We start from the raw sequence: 23,783 nt of genomic DNA, 5'->3' as shown, positions 1-23,783 counted from the left end.
CATACGTAAGCACATCCCTCACTCAAAGAGCAAAATATATATATATATTTTTTTTTTTAAATAAATCTTTATTGAGTTTCTAAAGCTAACAAAAATGCAATACAGTATCTATACAAATAATATTAATCATATATGCATTTACAAATTAATCAAAATCCATACAACATTTAAAAAAAACCACCTAACCTATATTTCATAAGGGAATAGAACCATACAAAAGAAATACCCCCCTCCCGCCCTCTCTCTGGGGGGGGGTGCATTATACCAACAGAAATAAATAAATATTGTTAACATTTTATTAGCCAAGAGTCTGAGAACTTGCACTAGTTCTTCACGAGACGTCAACAATCACACACAAATTACCATAATCTTATAAGTAATCTTTTAAGAAGGAGGGATAACATCTGTACCTGTAGCAATACGATAGTAAAATGAAATAAAGCAGAATTTATATCGCACATTTCTCAATGAAAAAGTTTAAGCAGAAGTAGGACAAATCCCTTACCTTTCTATTGGAGGTGGTAGTGGTGTTGGTTGTGGAAATGGCAGAGACCGAGGTGCTGTTCAGTTTGTTGTTGATATTATTAAGCCGCTCACGATTTTTTACTTTCTCTGCAACAAGAAAATGTTGAGTGGGGTTTTGCTTCTTTTCCCACCTTCTCCTCATTAAACCTGAGGAATAGTTTACTATTCAGTGAAATACTGCTCCCCAGCAGCGGTATATTCGCTTAGAGACCCCCATAATTAAGTCAGGTTGTGATATACTAAAGCAGGGGTGTCCAACCTTTTGGCTTCCCTGGGCCGCATTGGCCGAAACAAAAATGTTTCTGGGGGCCGCACAAAGGCGCAAACGCTGCAGCAAGACAGAGGAGGGAGATGGCAAGACGGTAAACACCCGGGGAAAACACTGCATTGCCCTCGACCGGGGCCCCACAAAATACTTCACGGGGGCCGCAGGTTGGACACCCCTGTACTAAAGGAGATGTTATCACTGAGATCCTTACTACACTGAAGAGAGATTCTAGGATAAAACACATAAAATAAAGCAATCAAGAGAATTACCTCTTGTCTGTACCTTTCTCCTCTATAGAAATATAGAAGATGACGGCAGAAAAGGGCTACAGCCCATCAAGTCGGCCCACTCTGCTTACCCACCCCCCTGTCTAGGCCCTAATGACCCAATTTCCTTATCTTGACCCTCGTAGGGATCCCACATGGGTATCCCGTTTATTCTACTGCCAACTCCTGACTCTGTCTCTTCTACTTTGCCCGGAACAAACTGTCTGACTCGATACGTCCGGCTCTGTTTCTAGCAGTATTCAAAATTCATGCTAAAAGCCCACTTTTTTGAAGCTGCTTTTAACTCCAACCCACTTGTAAAGCACTCACGTTCATCATTCCCTCTATAGTTCCCTACCGGAGCAGCACGTATAGATTCACCCTGTTTGTCTGTCACAATTAGATTGTAAACTCATTCGAGCAAGGACTATCTTCTCCGTGTTAGTGAACAGTGCTGCATGCTTCTGATAGCGCTATAGAAATGATTAATAGTAGTGGTAGTTATCAGCTGGTGTTCTGCCAAGAATTCTCATTAGGTCTGGGCTGTAAATACCAGAGAATTCTCAACAGCTTAATTTTCAGTTTACCTGATTCAGCCTCAGACTCCGATTCCGAAGCCTCCTCTTCCTCCTCAGAACTTGAGCTGCTAGATTCATCCTTCTTTGCCTCCTCCTCTTCATCATTCAACCGCTCCAAAGCCACAGGTTCCAGCGTCTCCAGCGTTTTCCGCTCTTTGTCATGAAGGGAGATTTTCTCTTTGCTGCTCATACGAGAAATAGAACTCCTAATTGAACAAGGGGATTGGCCGAGGTGCGTGGCGTTAGTGCAAGGCGTGAAGGGCCACAGGGCCAGCTGTCAGCTTTAAGTGTCAAACACAAGTCAAATGCACACACACACACACACGTGTTCTGTAACTTAGAGAGCTTTAGAACTTGATTTGAGGAACCCACCCTTTTCCATCTGCCCAACCAGCAAGGTAATGTCACAAGCAGTAACTAATTCAGTTTTTTATTGTACTGAGATGGAATAAGTATTTAAAGAAAATTAATGTGTTTTTTTAAAACAAAACTCACCTGTACTATTATTCCATGCTGTTAAGAAAAGCCCTGAATACAGCAGAGGAGACTAGAGAAGGAGGAACCCGGAAGCAACATTGGTGGCGCCTGACGTCACTTCAGGGCTCCCTGGACCCTTGAAATTGCAGAGGCAGCCACAGTACAACAGAGAAAAGTGTGGATGAAGCCCTGAATAGAGCGGAGGACAGCAGAGAAGGAGGAGCATGGCAGCAAAATCGGTGGCATCTGATATCACTTCTGGGCTCCCCCAGACCCTTGAAACTGCAGAGGCAGCGGCTGTACACAGTTGCATGCCTGAAGGGGCGTAACAAAGGGGTGTGCCCCTTTGGAGCCATCAGAGGGGCTCTGTTGCTCTGAAGCTTTGGAACATCTTCTTTCATGTACTGTTTAAGAATTAATTTGGGGAAACTATCAGTAACGACTACAGTTCTGGATCCAATGGACAATTTTACTTTTTCTCAAGGGGAATCTGCAATCACAATAATAACTTTGACGAGTCCAGAGGAAACTTCCCTGAGTCGAGATAATCGCTTGCCACTTAATCTGCCCAATATATCCTCAGGTTCTCCCCTGCTGGTGTCTAGCCCAATAGTGGGTTAAAAGTATCTAGTAGGAATGGATTACATCTTGAGGAATCAGAGGTTTCCCCACTGAGAAATTTGGCCCTGACTGCTCCTTAGTTTCAACTTCTCTTGTTAAATTATTTTTTAAAACCAGTTTCATTTGGTGGCTACCCCCTCTAAAGATATTTCTAATATAAAGTTGTGGAAATTGATATTGCAAATGGAAGGGACTTTATCCGTTTGTGACAACTCTGTACCTTTCCAGGAGAAGCAGCTTCTAAAGTAACTAATTTAGAATCTGATGTGCATATGATTAATGGGAAATTGGATGATCAAGCAGGGAAATTGCAGAATTTGGAGGAAGCCAACGGTTCCTTAGGGAAGGGTAATATTTTGCTTAAAGCTAGATTGGAGAAAGTTGAGAACCAATTATGAGCCAATAATTTGCGATTTTTGTGTTTTCCCTATAATTCTAGGATTTCTGCAAATGAGATGTTGAACAATACATGGACCCCATATCTTTACCAAAAATTTCTAAATCTTATTATATTCCTACTTCTATTTAAAATATTTCAGGACGAGAGATAAAATGAGGTTGTGGAAATGGACTTACTCTCTATGTTGAAAACTTCTATTCAGGAAGCCTCCTTAAGAGCCACCATGTTAGCGTCTTTTGAGAATGGCGAAGATCGAAATATGGTTTTAATTTATTTATTTTGTAAATGTCAGGCTCTTTTTCGTGGTTCTCTAATACATATTACATTACATTACGGATTTCTATTCCGCCTATACCTTGCAGTTCAAGGCGGATTACAAAAGATTTGACATTTTCCAGTGGAGATACAAATTTATTTTTTTTAACAGAGGAGAGATAGCTGGATAGAATCCTAGGGGAACTTACGGGTTGGATAGTAAACTGACAGTGCCGAACTGAGTGATATAAACAAATAGAATACAGTTAGAGTAGGTAAGATTACAATCTGTTTTAGGGGTCTGTTTACTTGGAAGGTGTTTTGGGGGGGTTATTTGGGGGAGAATTATCTGGAGGTAGGTGAGGTATATATCCTGATGTTTCTCGGAGAACCCAAATGTTTAGATGAGAAATTCTAAAGTTGAGACTAAGAACTTTTTGTCTCTTGACGTGTCTTTTTTTTTAGATTTCCCAGACAATGTCAGGTGAAGTTTCAGGGAAAAGAATACATTTTTTTTGAACCTTCACAATTGGAAAAATTGATTTTGTCTCAGGAAACCAAATTGACTGAAGTTCCATCTATAGTATGAAGTGGGGTTTGTAGAGTCAGACAATATTATGCTTACAGATATATTTTAGTTTGAGTCTATATAATTGGGTTGGGATACTGGATATTATTTTGGTAGGGTTTAAGCTGATGTCTATCCTTGTTCTCTATCTTTGTTTTCTTTATTTTTCTATTTCTCTTTTATGAATTTATGTACTCTTCTCTCATATTTCTTATTTTTACAATGACATGGAACTTGTACAAAATATTTGGAGGGTTTTTGCCTTTGATGTAAAGGGATTGATACTTCCTTATTTCTTTTTCTTTTTTTTATGTCTTTGTCAGTAGATGGATTGCTAGGTTTTCTTAAATTGTAATTTGAAAAAATTCTTAATAAAAATAAAAGTATTTTTTGGAAACAAGATGTGAGGGCTCTATAAAACACCTCAGTTATTTCTGATCAATTTCATTTTCTACCCCCATAGTTTGTTCACTCCTCCTTTGTTCCTCCTGCTCTCGTTACCATCAAAAAGCACCTAATAATGAAGTATAATATTAATAGTAGAGAAGTCATTTTACAGAGCGTCGTCATAAGAATGGATGCAATCTGCGTCATATTGAAATAAGAGCCAGACAGTATGAGGAAGTACAATTGCTCCAATAAACTGTGACTGTGGCTCACTGAGGAACCAGGCATAGAGGATGACCAGGCCAAATCATGTAATTACTGGAAAATCCTACAGTTGTGCCATCAAGACATGGAAAAACTATTTCTTAGGATATTCTCAGAATTGAGCTGTTGGCGATAATAGCATGACAGCATAATGTATGTGGACGTTGCACTGTTTGTGATCATGCTATTATTACCAGAACCATTAAGCACCCTTATCGCCAGTGTGAGATCCATTTGACTACCTGAACTGATTGTAACACCACAGGAGTGGTCTATCTTATCAAATGCCCATATCCACTGCTACATACTGGACATATAATCCGGGTACTTAAGAGCAGGATAATAGAACACCTCAGCAAGATCCGCTTTGGTGACGACATGGCTCCATTGGTTTCTCATTGGAGGGAGATGACACATACCGAAGCTGATTTAAAATTTCTGGTATTGGAAGCGCCTCACTGAGGTGGAAATCTGTCTGCAATGTTATGGAAGAAGGAGCAGCAGTGAATTTACCATTTGTCCATGGTAGCCCCATTAGGTTTGAACCGTGAGGCTGAATGGTGGGTGTTTCTGCATTAACCATCTTTTTGTTTGTGTTCGTGCTGGTATCAGAGTGAGGATCTCTGAAGTACCTTGCTACGGGTTTCCATTCAGAGATTCATTCAGCTTGAAATAACTGCCTGGATCTCAGCTGCTTTTACATGATGATGGTCACTTCCAGGTTACAGCGATTTAACGCAGAAGAAAGTTGGTCCACTAGGGAAGCACCTTCAAAAGTTTTTGTAATGAGGTACCTGCCAGGCTCTCCATACCTCCAGGGCTTAAGTTCAGTCCTAGAAGTGGTAAGACTGCATAATCTTTTTCTTTTCACAGACTGACTGCATGTTGAAGTTTCTCAGCAGTACGGGTTTTCTGAAGCAGCTTCGGCGAAATGCGTCAGAACTCAAAAGATATAAGATAAGTACACTGGTTTATACTTTTCACTATTAAATGAAATTTGTGGATTTGGTCAGTAATAATAATAATAATAACTTTATTCTTCTATGGAAGTAGTTGAGACAAGCCATTAGGAAAAATTTCCCCGGCAGTGGTCTTTCTGGCAACACTTCTGAGCACTTCTAAAATACTATACATAAGTTGGTTTCAAGTAACTGCACACTGAGTTGGTATTTTTTTGATGTGATGTTTTATATAAACTACATTTTAGCAGCAGAAATTTTTGAAGAAAAAATTTCAAAAATTAAACCACGCTAACTTTCTAAATCAGTTGCTATACCCTTCTTGGTACCATTCTAACGAAGGTAGGTACAAAAAAGTTTCTAAGACAAACTGGGCATCAGAACTAAAATTTAATTATAATGACATACTCCCTCTGGCATCTGGAGGGGGAAGTGCAGGTGGTGACAATTGTGACTAAACTTTAATACACTAAACTCTGGTCCTCAAGGACTGCAGATCCTGTATCTAGAGATATCCTAAACAAAGCCTTTACCGAGAATCTTTGCATTAGGCGATTTCATAACACTAACCCTACACTTTCTTCACTGCCACAGCCAACCTTCAAGCCCTTCTCATCTAAAACCCTCCCCCACACAGACAAACCTTATACCCTTTGCTTTAAAAAATAAGCCTAAAATAAGAATAGCATGTTGAAGTAAGGCCTGAAAGCTCAAGAAACAAAATACTGAAGTATATTTGTTTTTTCTTGAATTTTTTTTTGTGTGGGCTGAACATGAACCTTGCTGGCAGGCAGATAGGAAGAGTATGAGTTTAGTGGCTCCAGGACTTATGAAAATCTTCTTCTTATTGTCTGAATATAGGAAAGCCACCGGAGGTATATTCGCCTCATAAAACCAGAGAATCAATTACACAGAAAGAGAGACAGAATGTTCTAAAGCACTCAGGTGATCATATCACTCCATCCAGAAGGGCATTGCCCACCATGTTTCTTATGACATGCTCGTTCCAAGCCGTGGTACACTTTCACTGGCTGGACTAGACTGTGGCATTTCCTAGCTGAGACCAGAAATTGTTTAGTCAGCCTCAAAAATCAATAGGAAAAGGGAAACTCCAGCAGGAAACAGAGGAAATATTTCTAGTAATTGATCCTCATATTCCAATGAGGGAATAATTTTTATTTCAAACTACCCCCAGAGCATATGGGGGAGTGGATGATTTTGGAAGACTGAGAATATCAATAGGCCACTAGAGTCTGGAAGATTTCCAACCTGAGTCAAGTATAATGCAAAAAAAAAAAAAAAAAAAAAAATTTTTAGTATAAGATAAATTCTTCCCAAGATCCAGCATCAAAGCCTGCCCAGGGGTGAAGTGGAAAATTTGTTCTTAAGTTTTATGATGACATATTTTTGCATGAGATAACATTCAGCTATGAACGAATTATGACTAGGGAACAAGAGAAAAGCTGGAGGCAATCAGCTTATAGGTAGGACAAAGTAGAGAAGTGTGTGGGGAAAGGATAAAGGAATAGAAAAACATGTGCGGCGAGGAAAGGTATATACTGTATATTGATTTCCACAGTCTAGAGCAGCCAGTGGTGAACTAAACCCTTAGAATGGTAAAGAAACAGCCACAAACACACTGCTGAAACTTCTTCCACTCGTGAACATCTGCTTCCATTTCACCAATACCACTACCGCCGCCACCTTCCTGACTGTGCACGTGACTTTGAGACCAAAGCAAAGGGAGTCAACTGTGATTGGTGAACATGCAAATACATTCTGCATGGCTATTCCATCAACTGTCTGCCACACACACTGACGAGGCACCACAAGGAGAGAGGCCTGTCACAGCACATGCACAACTGTTCATAAAATAAGACATTCAAAAAGAGAAAATTTGTTTTTATTAATTAGACATAAACCCACTCGCAGCAACAAGCCTCCTGCATACATACCACAGAAGAACTTTAGATGGCAGATAGCATAGCATACATAACACAGTGCTATCCCCATCAAACTCTACCTCCTTTTTAGCTTTTGCCTGAAAATTTAGGAAGTAGACAAGGATGAAAATTCTGTGATCTCTTGAAACGGAAAACCAGATCAGTTTTGGAGGAATATGCTGCTAGTGCATTCTTATGCACAAAGACTATAGAGGAGAAGGAAGAGGATGTCTGAAAGGCAGAACCTGGAAAGAGAAGATGGTGCAGTAGAGAGGTGGCTGAAATAAAGGTAGAGAATTCACACAGTGAGCCTGAATGGTAGAAAATGTTCAGAGAACAAACAGATAATGGCAGGATGGTGAAAGAGAAGAATGGCTGAAGAAAAAAAGACAGAAAGGTTAGGAAAAGTGAAAAGTTTTAGGAGGACAGAACAGATGAGGTGCAACGAAGTAGGCTTCAGACAAAAAGAATGGGATGGTGGCAGAAGATTCAGTTATAAGAGGACAATAGTAAGGGTGACGTGGAAAGATTTCAGAGGAATTATACTTCTGGACCGGGTATGGGCCAGTAGCAGAAACAGAAACAATGATGCATGATAGTAACAACGACGACAAAAAAGCAAACTTTCCCAGACAGTATTTGGATGGATGACTGTCCTTCACTGAATCCGAAGCTATTCCTTCCACAAGCTAGGATACAAGTTTATTATCCATCTATCTGGAACGCAAGTACATTCACACTGACACAATGGAATCCAACGTTCATATCATTCATCTGAACACTCAGCCTTCCCCTATTCCTACCTTCTTGTCCTGCCTGCAGGATTTTGAGATACACTTGTCTCGATTAACATCAACGAGGGGTTCTTCTTCTGTTTTTCCTTCTCCAGCCGCAACTGCTCCATAAAATGAAATTAGAAAGGAAGACAGAAAATCAAGCCAAAAATTTCAAGAACCACAGCAGGAGAAAAAAATCAACAAAAGACGCAAGCCAAAAACTATCACAATTAAAAAGGGAGGATGAGAAACACAGATAAAAATCATCATCAGAATCAGACCAGACACATTCAGAATTACAGCAGAAGAAAAGTCTAGTGGTTAGAGCTGCTGCCTCAGCACCCTGAGGTAGTGCTGCCCGATTCCGGGGAAAAAAATTTGGTTCGATTCAGCCCACTGAATCGATTTTTCAATTCGATTTTCCTGCCCAATTGGGTGTTTTTTCCAACATCTTGGTGGGTTTATAGCCTCTTCACCCCCTTTGCCTGCTCCTAACCACACTGGCGCTGTGGTGTAAACAAAATAAACAAACAGAAAGACATTTCCTCTCTCTGTTAAATCCTAGCTCACGTTTGCGATCTAACACCAGCTCTGACAGGATACACATTTCAAATCTGACATACTGTAATCACAAAACAGAAAATATAATTAGTTTTTCTACCTTTTGTTGTCTGGTCAATATTCAAATCTTGTTGGTCTACGGCTCTGGTTGTCTTCTGATAACTTGCTTGCCAGGGTCTCCTTCTTTCTTCATGCTAATCATCCATCTTCCATCTCTGTCCTCTCCTTCTGTTTCCCTTCCCTCTCCCGGAGGTCAGGCATCTTTCCCTTTTTTCTTCTCCATCCACAGATCCACCTTTTCTCAACTACCTTTTCATCCAGCATCTCTCCCTCCTTCCCCACCACTGTAGGGTCCACCATCTCTCCCTTTCTTTTCCCAACTACCCTCCTATCCAGTATCTCTATCCCCCCCTCCACACCATTCCTTGTGTCCAACTTCTCTCCCTTTCTGTTCCTTCCCTCCCTAAATCCCATTGTCCACCATCTCTCTCCCCCTCCTCTGTTTTTAGACCCATTATTTCTTCCCCCCAAAGTCATATGCATGTCTCTTTGAACCCCCTTCCCTCCCTCCCTCCCTCTGTGTACTTCTACAACAGGGTCCCCCCTCCCCTGAAGGCCTGCATCCCACTCCTGAAGGCCTGCTTGTCCCTCCTGAAGGCTTGTATCAGCATCCACAAAGGACTGCACCCCCCCTGCCCCCTGGAAGGCCTGCGTGTTCCTCCTGATTTCCCGTGCATCCATTTACCTCATTTCAGCAGCCTGACTTCAGAGTCAGGATTGCGGCAGAGGAAACAGCTCCAAAGGCCTATATTTCTCTTCCTGTCTCTTTTCTCATTCCCATCCTTCGTTCAGTACTTTTTCACTCCTTCAAAGCCTAGCCCTATTGGCTCTTCACTCCTTGCCTCCTTCCCTTCAGCTCTCCTATCAGGCTGATTGAGGCTGCCTACACTTGATCTCTTTTGGCAGCAGCAGAAATGTTTAAATATACTGTACTTCATTTGGTACTGCTGTGGGTCCAGTCTCATGGCAAGAGCTGCAGGACCCACACAGAATCCTCCCTTTTCCCCCCGAAGCCTGCCTCCCTGCCTTCCCCCAAGCTGACCCGCCACTCCTGCCACTCACCCCCTGCCCGCCACCGCTCACTGACTCCATTTAACACCCCCCCCGGCAACTCCAAAAGTGCCAGGCGCTTGCAGCGATTGCACTCAACGGTCCATAAGCCTTCTCCCGACATCAATTCTGATGGAGAGAAGGTTTATGGGCCGGCGGCGTGCAATCGCTGCATGCGCCTGGCTCTTTTGGAGCAGCGGTAGCGAGCGGAATTAAATGGAGCCGGTGGGTGGGCCGCAAGCAGATGGGCCACAGTGCAGGCAAGCACCAACAGCAGCATTGTCTGCCGAGGCAAGGGATATGTACACAGAACTATCACTGCCGCCTGCAGCCTCCTAACTCAGGCACGATGTGATGTCATCGTAGCAGCACATCGGGCCCCCCTGAACTCCTCGGGCCCGAGGCACGTGCCTACTAGGCCTACCCTTTAGTCCGGCCCTGGATGCGTAGGAGGCTAGGGAGGAAGCCGGACACCAGCACTTCCTAACTGACCCTCCCCCCCCTCTAAAGCAGGAGCGGCAGCGGCCGGCCAGCAAGGGGGAAGGGTCAGTCACTGAATTGGGAGGCCGATTTTTATTTTAAATCGATTTGAATTGTGAATCTGGCAGCACTACCCTGAGGTTGCGAGTTTGATCCCAGCCTGATCCTTATGACTCTGGGAAAGTTACCTAATCCCTTCATTGCCCCAGCTAGATTGTGAGTCTGCCGGATAGATAGGGAAAAATACTTGAGTACCTTATTACTATTAAATGCATTGTAGACCACTTTGGGTGAATCTTTTTATGAAAAGGTAGTATATAAATAGATACACAGAAGGACTTTCAGAATTAATAGTTGAACAAACAACAAGTTTCATCCTGATGCAGATATCACACTATAGACTGCACATGAATGAGAGTTAAAAACCCAAGACTAGAACAACGTGGTACAGAAGATTATGTAGATGCAGAACTAGGAAAAAATTAAGGGACTGTCACCATATTACATAATTCAAAACATAAGTGAACAGTGTTAAACAATATATCAACTCTAAATTACTTTATCTATTAATTAATCAATCACCCTATACTAGATTCCATAGGTAAAAGAAAAGATTCAAGATGAGTAGGGTTCAAAAAAAAAAATATAAGAACGATCGTCTTGTGTAACCAAGTATGTAATTTTGTAAACCGCATAGTTTTTATGCAGTATATAAATTTTTAAATAAATAAATTTCAAGAAAAAGTGCTTCCTATTGCTAAAACACAAGGTTTAAGCTGAAGGAAAGCCTTTCATCTTAATTGAGTAGGCTTGGCAACATTGGGAAACATTTGAATCACTTGAGCACAAAAGGGTGCATTCTTTTTAATACGTTGTTAACATTTTCATCTTCATTTCTACAGAGCCCAATGTAATTAATAAAGTACCGTAGCTCTTTTAAGAACTTTATCCCGAGAGGATTCTATAAATTTAGATAAATCTAAACTATCAGGGGAATTTAAATGATCAAAACCCTCTTCAGGATTTACCTGTCTCACTACTCTAGGTAAATAACAAGAACTTTTAATATCCAACGAGTTCAATGATATTTGCAACACATCCTTAATATACATTTTCAATAACTTAGTGGAAGATAAATAATGGGTGACTGGAAAGTCCAATAAACGTAAATTACTGTATTTTTCGCTCCATAAGACGTACTTTTTCCACCCCAAAAAGTGGGTGGAAAAGAGGGTGCATCCTATGGAGCAAATAACCCAATCCCCCCCCACACTTTACCTTAGTAAAAGACCTAAAATAAATATTTGTGAAAAATGAAATATGTACTATTTGCAGGGCAGGATTAATTCTTCGAGGGCTACTAGGCACACACGTACACTGGACACCCTAGCCCTGCCCTGCCCCCAAGGAAGAGACAAGTTAATCTAATTATGTATTTTTTAATGGGTATAAGTCATGGGCAGACTGGATGGACCGTTCAGGTCTTTATCTGATGTCATTTACTATGTTACTATATTAAACATGATGTCCCCGTCTACCACTCTTTCTGCAGCCAGCGTTCCCTAGACATGAGGAGCACCTACCTGCCTTCGGCTCCCGCCCTCCCCGGATTCCATGACACGATCCCCGGGCACAGCTTCGCTTACCTGCAGCGCGCCTCGATCTCTGGGCTGTAACCAGCCAAAGCCACCACCGCGAGATTCACTTTATGATCTAGTCCTCCCCAGAGCAGCCCGCGGAACTGCACCATGTGCCACTTCCAGCCACTGCCTCCTCCTCCTACCCCGCACAGCAGCCACCGCCCCTTTCTCGCTGCCGTCACTCAATGGTATTACTATTTTTATTATTTTTAATTAGTAGCACCGAGCGAGAGAGAGGAGACGTCGATGTCACAAGTGTGTCATTTTTTTTCCAAGGGAAAGAGCAAAACCCCAGCATAGTAGCATACCTAGCCTATGTGGCGCCCGGCGACCATCATTTTTAACCCCCCCCCCCAATCTGTATGAAAAACATGATTTTTAGTAACAATCCACACATCGCACAAGAGTGTACCTAGGAAGAGGTAGCATCTTACATACTGCAGTGAGCAGTACATCAATACACCCATTGTAAAACTAAACAAGCCAGACTAGTACAGATCAATCCTACAGTCAAGCCTAACAAAAAAACCATGTCTTTCCAACACACAGAACACAGAAAACATCTTTGCCTAGTACGGAATATATAATCACACACTAACACCTCCCCCTTTTGCAAAAAAGTAGTGTGGTTTTTAGCCACAGTGGTAATAATAAACTTTATTTTTATATACAGTCCATAAGTTCTGAGCTGTTAACATAAAAGAACACTGGACATTCAGTGATACACACAAAAAATTTAAAAACATCAAATTGCATAAGAGTGAATGCTATACATTCATCAGAGCAAACAAATAGAATTCTGAGCGTCGGAGCTGTTACCACCATGGCCAACACTAAAAAATGCTGTATGATTTTGTAAAAGGGGGAGATAAAATAGAAATACGTAGACAAAGGTTAAATTGAACCACCAAAAAGCATACAATACAACATCACAGACAGAGCGATGCATCTCCCCTAAAGCAAAAATAAATAAATAACATTTTTTCTAACTTGTCATCTCTGGTTTCTGCTTTCTTCATCTTCTTGTCACTCTCTTCATTTCATCCACTGTCTACCCTCTCTTTGCCCCTTCTATATGGCATTTTCTCTCCCTTCACCCCCATTGGTCTGGCATCCATCTTCTTCCCTTCCCTCCTTCAATGGTCTGGCTTCTCTCTCCTCTCCTTCCCTTCCCTCTCCCATACCCCCATGTTCTGGCATTTCACTCTTTCCTCTCCCTTCCCCCCACTTCCATCAGCATCTGTCCCTTTTCTTTCCCTCCAACCCAATTCCATGCAGTATCCTTCCCCCTAATATCTCTCTCCCTTTTCTCTGCACACCAATTGCATCAGAATCTGCCCCTTTCTTTCCCTCCAACCCAATTGAATCCAGTATCTTTCCCCCTTATGTCTCTCTCCCCTTTCCCTGCACACCAATTCCATCAGCATCTGCCCTCCCCTTCTCTCCCTCTACCACCCTTCCATATTACCCTGCCCCCTTTCTCTCCCTCCAGCACCCTTCCATGCTCCTTTCTCTCTCCCTCCTAACAAATACAAGGTCCCGCACTGCCAGCTCTGCTCTCTAAACTCCTTGGCAAAAGGCAGCCTGAAAGCAGAAATTGTTAGAACAGGTGGCGGCATTGATGGCAACGCTGTCGACTCTGCTCCAGGAAGGTCCTGTAATGACTGCGTCTGCTGGTCCATACCCTTCCGACGTCACTTACTTGCTTCAGAAGAAGTAAGTTATGTCGGAAGGGGATGGACCAGCAGTCATCGCGGAAGCTTCCTGGAGCAGAGCCGGGGGTGGGGGGACCATTGATGCCGTTGGGGAGGGGGGACGTTTACATTTGAAAAAAAAAATTGCAAGATGAGTCATCTTTTTACCCTCCTTCAGCGGGCCCCCCTGACAGTTTCAGGCCCTAGGCACGTGCCTACTGGGCCTACCCATTAATCCGGCCCTGACTATTTGCATAGATGACAAACTGGAAGAGTCAAAAGCAAGGCAAAAGGGGAAAAAGTCAGACATGATCCATTTGTATAGAAAGGCAAAGGAAGTTCTCAGTCTGTCCAGAGAAGACAGGGATGAAAGACTGATGAGTAGACACAGACTGCAGGAGGTGACGGAACAAAAACAGGAAGGATTCTTTTCTCTCTCTTACTTCACTCTGTTTCTTTTTCAGATCCTCCAGCAAAGATTCCAAGCTTTCATCAACTACATCAAACGGAGTCTGTCCCTGTAAGACAGAAAGTAAAGGCGAAGTGAGCAAAAAAAAAATCAAGATATTAAGAGCATTAGAAGATTATTATTAGGACCTCATGGAGTACCTTTTCTCCAGTTTCCCAACATGTTCTACAATAAATATTCTTCAAAAATGTAACACTCACATCTGGACTGAAAATCCTGGTTACCAATTTTGGTTCTGGGTTTGCATGACAGAGTCCAGGGAAAACAGATAATAATGACATTGAGAATGTTACTATAACCCAGTTATGTTTAATATTTACAGAACAAGAAGATAAAATAAGTTCCCCAAGGTCGTATGATGTGTGGGACAAAATAGAGTATGGAGAGTGGACCATGTAGCTGTCTTACAAATCTCCTTGGGTGAACAACCTGGAATTCCGCTATGAAGAAGCCACACTCCTGTAGAGTGTGCTCTCAAAGAAATTAGAGGTTAAGGGCCTGGGGGAGTTGCCATACAATGAGAGGCTAGAGAAACTGGGTCTCTTCTCTCTTGAGAAGAGGGGACATGATCGAAACATTCAAGATATTGAAGGGAATTACTTAGTAGAGAAAGAGAGACTGTTCACCCTCTCCAAGGTGACGAGAACGAGAGGGCACTTGCTAAAGTTAGAAGGGAAAAGATTCCGTACAAATGTAAGGAAGTTCTTCTTCACCCAGATACTGGTAGAAATCTGGAATGCTCTTCCGGAGGCTGTTATAGGGGAAAGCACCCATCAGGGATTCAAGACAAGGTTGGATAAGTTCCTACCGGAATAGAACATACGCAAGTAAGGCTAGACTCAAATAGGGCACAGGTCTTTGACCTAAGGGCCGCTGCAATTCTTATGTTCTCAACTCCTAGTTCTCTGTTCTAGTCTCATCCCAAGAAAGAAGTGATATGGAAAGGAAAAATATGAAGGGGATGAAGTACAAATACTGACCAGCAAGAATAGAGAAGGGAAGCAAGACAGAAAGAAATAGAATATACTTGTAAGAAAAGGAGAAACATGAAATACACAAGAGATTTTTGGTGGCATGAGTCAGAAAAATATGAGCAACTAGTTATATGTTTGACGTATGGCATCATTTGGGAATATGGCTGAAAAATGAAATGGTGAGTGCCAGGCTCTACAATTCCATGTGTGAGAATTGTATGGCACTGTTGAGTTTTCATGGGCAGAGTTTGAATCAAAGGCAAGGGAAGGATAAAACATGGGTTCACTGCCATCCCACTCTCACTATGCTCATTTTCAACCAATTAAAAATGTTCAAGGATAGGCAACGCCCTCACCACTTTATTGATAGCTTCCATGTTGCAGAGCTCTTCAACCAAGAGCCGACAGGCCTCTTGCTGTCCCCAATGTGCTGCAGCATGTAGTGGAGTCCAGCCGTCATTGTCGCAGATGTTCACATCAAATCCAAGCTGGAGGAGAAGTCTGAAACCAGTAAAGCAAAGGCTCCAATATTTTGTGTCACCATTTCTCTAGCCTACACTATGGGCGTTAATAGCGCGCGCTAATTTGCCGGTCGCGCTAGCCGCTACCGTCTCCTCTTGAGCAGGCGGTAGTTTTTTGGCTAGCGCGGGGGTTAGCTAACGCGGCTTCGTAAAAGGAGCCCTATATGTCTCATGGACCAGTCCAACACTCAAACCACAGTCCCTGCACAATTTCCATATATCTTTCTTTTACAATTAATAATAATAATAACTTTATTCTTCTATACCGCCATAGTCGAAAGACTTCTAGGCGGTTCACATCGAAGAAGGCTGGACAATCAGCGAATTACAGAAAGCAAGAAGTGGGGGTACAGCTTATTACATAAGAAATAGACAAAAGGACAGCATATTACACCGAGATTGACAGAGGGAAAATATAATTTAATAAGAGGTGAGGTTTCAGTTTAGGAGATGAATTTGTCGAATAGTGCGGTTTTTAATTGCTTTCCGGAATGCGCCGTAGGTCAGCCTGGTTCCATTAATGTTGTTAAGGGCCTGAAAAGTTAATATTCAATACAGCCAAGAGGTAGCTGTTGATGAACTGGCTCAAGCTTCAAGACAACGGGAGCTGTGAGTCCTAGTGAAAATTTAACTTCACAGGACAACTATGCTTGCAGTATCTTTAAAAGACATAACAAAAAACTGAACTAATACAGGGTGAAAATTACTACTTTGGATACTTTTAAAATCTCCGAAGCATGTTTCTTTCAACTCCATTAGGATCAACCGTGCTTAGAATAGTGTGCAAATTTTCATGATTATAAGTAATAAAAGAAATGCTTCTTGCTGAGGTCGTAAAGCTATATTAGAGATCCTTACAACTAAGGTCTCTGATTCAAAACATCCATGCTATTTTGCTGTCCTATCTCAACTTAGAAAGCTGTGATAAGGGGAAAGCAATGGTACCATCCAAAGAAAAAAAAAAGAATTTTCCCCTTTTTAAAAGAGTTTATAATCATACTTACTTCATTACTTCCATATAGCCCTTAGCCGCAGCTACATGCAGTGCCGTTGCTCCAGTCTTTGGGTGTCTAATGTCCTCCTGTTTCCTCTTGTTGACCCACTGTCGGGCATCCCTGAGCATGAGCTGTTCTTCTTCCTGACGAGCCACCTCCAAATCAATCCCTAAAACACAATATTACACTGAGTGTAATGAACAGAACTGGACCTCAAGAAAAGCTTGCAGCCCCTCAGAAAGTCACCTAAGACCTGCAAAAAAGTGTCCCAATATACTTCTCTTTTGGACTGAAGATAATGTTGGGAGAAAAGTGTCATTTGACTCATCGGAAGTGCCCACCTTCCACTCTGTATCAATACAGCCACTACTTGATCTCTGGTCATTTCTTCTCTTAGTCTTACCACATCACCCTCTGCATGTGGCTCGAATACGCATGAATTCTGTCACTGCTCCAGTTATTTCAGGTATCTATCACTCGCTCTTAATAAGGCAGCATCAGTATAATGAGGGCTACAATTTTCTCTGTTAGTGTCCCTTCTTTTTGGAACAGAATCCTAAATCACTTACGCGAAATAACAAGTCTCGCCAATTTTAAGGCGAAGTTAAAAACATTTTTATTCCTCAATGCCTTTGTAACTTAAACTGCCCTTTTAAGGGCGACTTAGTTTCAGGAAAGATTATTTTTTTTTAATCCTCAGTTTCCCTTCCCTTTGTTCTTTTCCTTTTCTCTCTATCTATTGTAGTTCCAACCCTTTCTCCCTGTCGTTCCCGTTCGTCGATGTCTATAAAAAGTTTGCCATTTTCCCCAGATTTGCCTTTGTTTATATTGTAAATTAATTTGGCGTAGGGTTTTGGCATTTTTGTACCTAGAAGGCCCGATTAGGCGGTATAAGAAATTATAAATAAACTTGAAACTTTCTCTTTTCAACTGATCAACAACCTTTCACACACCCTTACTCAATTTTTACCAAGAACTATCGTTTCTTATTTGTACTGCTAGAACAACTGCTCATGCCTAATACTTACGGGGAATTCAGGAAACACCTAAAAACACATCTGTTCCTGAAGTGCTTAGGAAACTGACCTATACAATCTGGTGTCAGGTCAAAAGCGCACCGGGACAAAGGCGCGCACAGACAATTGAGCGCAGCGCAGAGGCGCACGCCGCAGAAAATGACTGTTTTTAGGGCTCCGACGGGGGGGCGTGGGGGGGGAACCCTCCACTTTACTTAATAGAGATCGCGTCGCGTTGTGGGGGCATTGTGGGGGGCATGGGGGGTTGTAACCCCCCACATTTTACTGAAAACTTCACTTTTTCCCTGTTTTTAGGGAAAAAGTTAAGTTTACAGTAAAATGTGGAGGGTTACAACTCCCCAAACCCCCCACAACGCCGGCACGATCTCTATTAAGTAAACTGGGGGGGGGGGGCTCCCCAACAAAACCCCCAATCGGAGCCCCTAAAAACTGTAATTTTCTTTGGCGCGCGCCTTTGTCTTTCGCGGGGTTGTCTAAGAACCATACAATCTTGGTCCACAACAACTGATCTTTAGAACTGTTAATCACTAACTCTTAACTTTGTTAATTCCACTCAAACTGTAGCATCTTTTTAATCAATGTAAACCGCATAGAACTTCACGGTCCTGCGGTATATAAACTGTTATTATTATTATATATCAAGGCATCAAGATTGTTTATGTTGCTCATGAGTTTCAGTAGACTCAGAGCCATTTTGAACTGTATTAATACAGTAACATAGCAGATGACAGTAGATAAAAATCTACATAGTCCACCCAGTCTGCCCAAGAAGATAAACTCCTAGTCTTTAACAACATACGCATGCTAGATCTTGAGTTATTCTTACCATTTTCAGGACACAGACCATATAGATTTGCCTATTAGAATTGTCACACTGAAGCCCATTCTAGCCCTACCAGATCTAGCCAACCATAAAGGCCATAAAAGCCTTACTTCCCAACTACTGAATCTGAAATTTAAGCACAGCTAAATTGTTTTAATTCTATTCTCTTTCCTTCCAGAAGTCCTTTGTGCTTATCTCACGCATTCTTGAATGATAAAAGACTTGATTACATGTTCCACCACGAAAAAAAAATCAGAATGAGTTATTTATTTGAAAATCATTTACATCCCACCAATCCAATTATTCAAGGTGGGAAAATACCTAAGAGTGCCTTGATTATTATTCAATGTATTGAAATCTCTTCATGAAAAAGTGGTTGATAAATCAATAATAAATTAAATAAATAAAATGCATGCAACCATAGCCAAAAATAATCACTTATTAATAACTTTAGCAAATAAACCAGCCAGCCAGTTTTCACATTGTTTCAACATCTAAGATAATCAGTAATGACATACAAAAAACAAGGAAATGCATTCCATAATGTAGGATCCAATCTGGCAAAAATCCAAATATATATATATACATATACACACACTGTATATATCTCAAATCTATTACCCTAAATCAGTGGTTCCCAAACCTGTCCTGGGGGACCCCCAGCCAGTCAGGTTTTCAAGATATCCCTAATGAATATGCATGAGAGAGATCTGCATATAATGGAAGTGACAGGTATGCAAATCTCTCTCATGCATATTCATTAGGGATATCTTGAAAACCTGACTAGCTGGGGGTCCCCCAGGACAGGTTTGGGAACCACTGCCCTAAATGAAAGAACATCCAATGACTATACATCCTAGGACAGGGGTGTCCAATGTCGGTCCTCGAGGGCCGCAGTCCAGTCGGATTTTCAGGATTTCCCCAATGAATATACATGAGGTCTATTTGCATGCACTGCTTTCATTGTATGCTAATAGATCTCATGCATATTCATTGGGGAAATCCTGAAAACCCGACTGGATTGCGGCCCTCGAGGACCGACATTGGACACCCCTGTCCTAGGACAAGACACTTTGGGCTCCTTTTACTAAGCTGCGATAGATAGCGTTTTTAGCGCGCGAATTGCCGCATACGCTAAACCCACGCTGCGCGGCTAGAACTAACGCCAGCTCAAACCGCTATCGCAGCTTAGCAAAAGGAGCCCCTTGTGGCACACACCCCTGCAAAACCCCTGTTAAAAAATTGGGGGACTCCAAACTATGAGGTTCTTTTACTAAGGTGCCCTAGCTGTTTTAGCGCACGCTAAACGCCAACGCGTGCATAGACTATAATGGATGCGTTAGCGTTTAGAGCGTGCTAATATTTAGCGTATGCCAAACTGGCTAGCATGCCTTAGAAAAAGGACCCCCATATCATTTAAAAAAAACAAAAAAACACTGAAATTAATTTAAAATGTACAAAATAAATTACATTGCAAAAGATTCTTATATTTCCCCCAATTACCATGAAGTACAATGCGGATTACAAGATTTAAGAAGCCAGGCATCCTCAGGGAAGAGCATCAAATGTTTTAACTGATGTACAATCAAACTTCCAAATATATATATTTTTTTTAATAATAGGACTTGAGCATCTTACAAAATATTTCTGAAGCTTCCTGATTTGATATGGCACTGCATTCCAAGTTGCAGATGCTAAATAAGAAAATCCCATGGAAAATATTATTTTAAAACAAATTCCTTTTGGATCTGGGAAATATACATAGCCGGGAGGGTGTAGATGGGCTGGAGTAAGTCTTAACAGAGATTTCGGCAGTTGGAACCCAAGCACAGTACCGGGTAAAGCTTTGGATTCTTGCCCAGAAATAGCTAAGAAGAAAAAATAAAAAAATTTAAATTGAATCAGGTTGGGCAGACTGGATGGACCATTCGGGTCTTTATCGGCCGTCATCTACTATGTTACTATGTTACTATACTGTAATAACAAAATATCACATAGAATTTTAGACCTACTGCTCTTTGGAAAACAAATCCAGTTCAGTGTATACTGTGGTGCCTTTTCATATATTATCTTTTCGTACATAATTTAAAATAAATATAGCCTCTACTGGCAACCGATGCAATTTAATGAACAATAGCCAACGTAATTGTTCAAATTTTGGCATTTTATTTTCATTCCAACATTCCAACAACCTGACTGTAGCATTTTCAGCTAGCTGAAATGCCTTGATATAATCACTAGAGAGCCAAAATAAACAGTGTTACTACATATAATCTGAAACGGGTAACATCAGGGCTTGAACTACAGTATGAAAATTCTCTGAGGACAACAAAAGACTTCAATCTTCACAATATCAAAATCTTTAAAAATACTGTAGAAATAAGTTTACATTTGTACCTTCATATTCAACAGCTGATCAAGAAAGCAAAGATACATACCTGTAGCAGGTGTCTTGAGGACAGCAGGCAACTCAGTTTTAAACATAAACACCCTATGTTTAAAACTGAGTAGAATCCCATGTCGGTTCCCTGAAGCAGTACCGAAACGTGGCACGTCAAAACCAGTGATATTTAAAGCTAAGTTTCACAAACTTTAGTACATCTTTAAGTTTTGAAAGTATAACTAATTACTACTAGCATTAGTTTTGACTCGCATTGAACACTGCAATGATTAAGTGGTAAGGTAGTGGTATCTGCCTTCATGTCTCTGAGCAGAGTTCGATAGGGAATGGATATGAATCACATTTTAGCTATTCCATTTTGACTTCACAGAGTGACTTTTCTTAAAAATTTGCATTATCATTTTTAGTCACTCAACAGCCAAGAGTCGTTGACTTTAAATCTTTAGGCAGTGCCCCTACCACATGAATGCTGGTGTCTTCCTGCCCGACTTCAGCTCACAGGACCATCAGTTCAGTAACAAAATTAAAAAGCCGAACAGAGCAGGTAGACAGGTTGTGAAAATATATGCCTGCTATCCTCAGAGAACACCTGCTAAAGGTAAGTATTTTTGCTTTCTCTGGGAACAAGCAGGCATAATATTCTCACATGTGGGATTCCTAAGCTGCCAGATCATGACTGGACAATAATGGATATATAAACACAAGTCTGGTGAAAGCCAAGAGGGGTGGAAAGTTAGTACTCTTGAAGTAAAATGTTTCTGCAGAACTGCTTATCTAAACTGGAGTTTCGCAACTGTTCTAAAAACAGCTGCACTGGGCACCTGGGTACTTCTGGAATTTTGTTCTACAGGAGTGGGAAGTAAAGATATGGATTAAGGACCAAGTAGCTGTCTTGCAGATATCCACAATAGATGCAGAGCAGAAATGAGCTACAGAGGCAGCCATAGCTCAGACATTGTGGACTGTTATACGTCCCTGGAGCATCAACCCAGTCTGAGTGTACGCGAAGGAGATAATAGTCCACAAGTCAAGTGCAGATGGGTTTCTTGGTAAGAGGAACTCAAGAGTCGGGAGGATTTCCTATGGTGTTTAGTCCAATCCAGGTACTATGCCGGAGCACATTTGCATTCCAAGGTGTGAAGAGCTGCTTCCCTAGGATGGGAATGTGGCTTTGGAAAGAAAACAGGCAGAACTATGGCTTGGTTGATGTGAAATTCTGAGACAACTTTGAGTAGGAATTTTGAATGAGTTCAAAGCACTTCCCTGTCATGGTAGAATCTTGTATAGGGAAGATACAACACAAGAGCTTGAAGTTCATTTATACGGCATGCAGAGGAGAAGGCAATGAAGAAAATGACTTTCCAAATGAGAAGTTTGAGATAGCAAGATTAAGTGGCTCAAAGGGAGACAGTATACCGTGTTAAGATCCCAAGCAGAATTCTGTGTGACTGCACAATGCAGAATTTGTCACGCAGAATTTCCTTTTCCTGCACAGAATCTTGGATGGTGTCAGCTTCATTAGGCCATGGTAACAGCAGCGATTCCCACACGGTGCCTACCATGGCAGAAGGAAGGGGTTAACTGAAGGCAGCATGCGAGAATCGTTGCTGATACCACGACCCAATGAAGCAAGCTATACTAGGGAGAAGAAAGTCCAGGTGAGGGGAGAAAGAAAAGTTGCTGGCACAGGAGAGGGGAGGGTGAGCGGAAGAAAAATTGCTGGCAAAAAGGGAGGTGAGCGGTGAAAGGAAGGAAAGTTGCTAGCACAGAGAGAAGGGAGGGGAGGGAGACAGACTTGCATGGTGAGGGGAGAAGGTGAAATATTGCACATGATAATGGAGGGGAGGAAGGGAAAGATGGTGCATAGAGGGAGGATAGAGAGGTTTGACCCAGGGCACAAGGCAGGGGAAGAGTGAGATGGTGGACGGGAGGAAGGGAGAGAATGCTGCATGGGGGGAGGGATGCAAGGGAGAGAGAGAGAGAGAGAGATGTTGGACATGGGGATGGATGAGAGAAAGGGAGAGATGCACAGAAGTGGAAGGGGAAAAGGAAGGAGACCAAGTAAGGAGACCAAGTTCCTGGATGCTGTAGACTATTGCTTCCTGGAACAACTTGTCAAGGAAAATACGAGAGGAAATGCAATTTTGGACTTAATTCTAAATGGACTATGAGGACCGAAGCAAGGTGTAGAAGTAGAAGGGACACTGGGAAGCAGTGATCACAATATGATCCGCTTCAACCTGGACACAGGGGCAAAACATCGATCCAGAACGACGGCCAAGGCACTGAACTTCCGAAAAGGGAATTACGAAAGGATGAGATTCATGGTGGGAAAAAAGATTAAGAAGAGGATAAGCACTGTAAAAACGCTAGAGCAAGCATGGACCCTTTTTAAGGACACAGATTTTGCACCTCGGTGATTGTGTCCTTGAAATTCATTAGTTGCCCAATTTTTGACCTTTAATCTTCTCTCGTTCTTTAGTACCTCATTTCTTTGTATTACATATAATTGATTTTGGTACAGTTTCATAATTCTGTCCTTCTCTTTGGCCTGGTAGCTTCTTACTCTTGTCAATCAGAATCAACCTTCCGCCAGGCTATGGAGCCCTGAGGCTTCACTCAAATATACGGGAAAATCCCCTCACTTCTGTTACCAACTAGCCCAGACATCAGTCAGGAGCAACAAATTGCAGCTCCCTCTGCAATCCAGTATGTATATACTCAAGCCTCTTCCACCCTGAAGTTGTGAGCTCTGCCTCCCTAGCACTCTAAACCTGGATGGGCTGAGAAG

General features: G+C 41.8%; 1 protein-coding gene across 4 annotated transcripts in view; it reads right to left on the bottom strand.

Moving 5' to 3' along the window:
* The window catches only part of LOC117352014 (protein phosphatase 1 regulatory subunit 12A-like), a 127,764-nt gene that overhangs the window by 58,476 nt on the left and 45,505 nt on the right, over positions 1–23,783 (bottom strand). For 3 of the 4 annotated variants that reach the window (XM_033927980.1, XM_033927979.1, XM_033927982.1), the window contains exons 4-9: positions 16,741–16,900; positions 15,572–15,716; positions 14,216–14,290; positions 8,315–8,406; positions 1,647–1,843; positions 506–612 (exon numbers count right to left, since the gene is read on the bottom strand). In XM_033927980.1, the coding sequence (XP_033783871.1) occupies positions 506–612; positions 1,647–1,843; positions 8,315–8,406; positions 14,216–14,290; positions 15,572–15,716; positions 16,741–16,900 (776 nt within the window). The remainder of the gene's footprint in view (positions 1–505; positions 613–1,646; positions 1,844–8,314; positions 8,407–14,215; positions 14,291–15,571; positions 15,717–16,740; positions 16,901–23,783) is intronic. The other variant, XM_033927981.1, reaches the window with a different exon arrangement.

This window comes from Geotrypetes seraphini, chromosome 19 (assembly GCF_902459505.1).
Source record: "Geotrypetes seraphini chromosome 19, aGeoSer1.1, whole genome shotgun sequence".
NCBI lineage: Eukaryota > Metazoa > Chordata > Amphibia > Gymnophiona > Dermophiidae > Geotrypetes > Geotrypetes seraphini.
The sequence above is the reverse complement of the archived record's forward strand: the minus strand, read 5'-3'. Positions and strand labels throughout refer to the sequence as shown.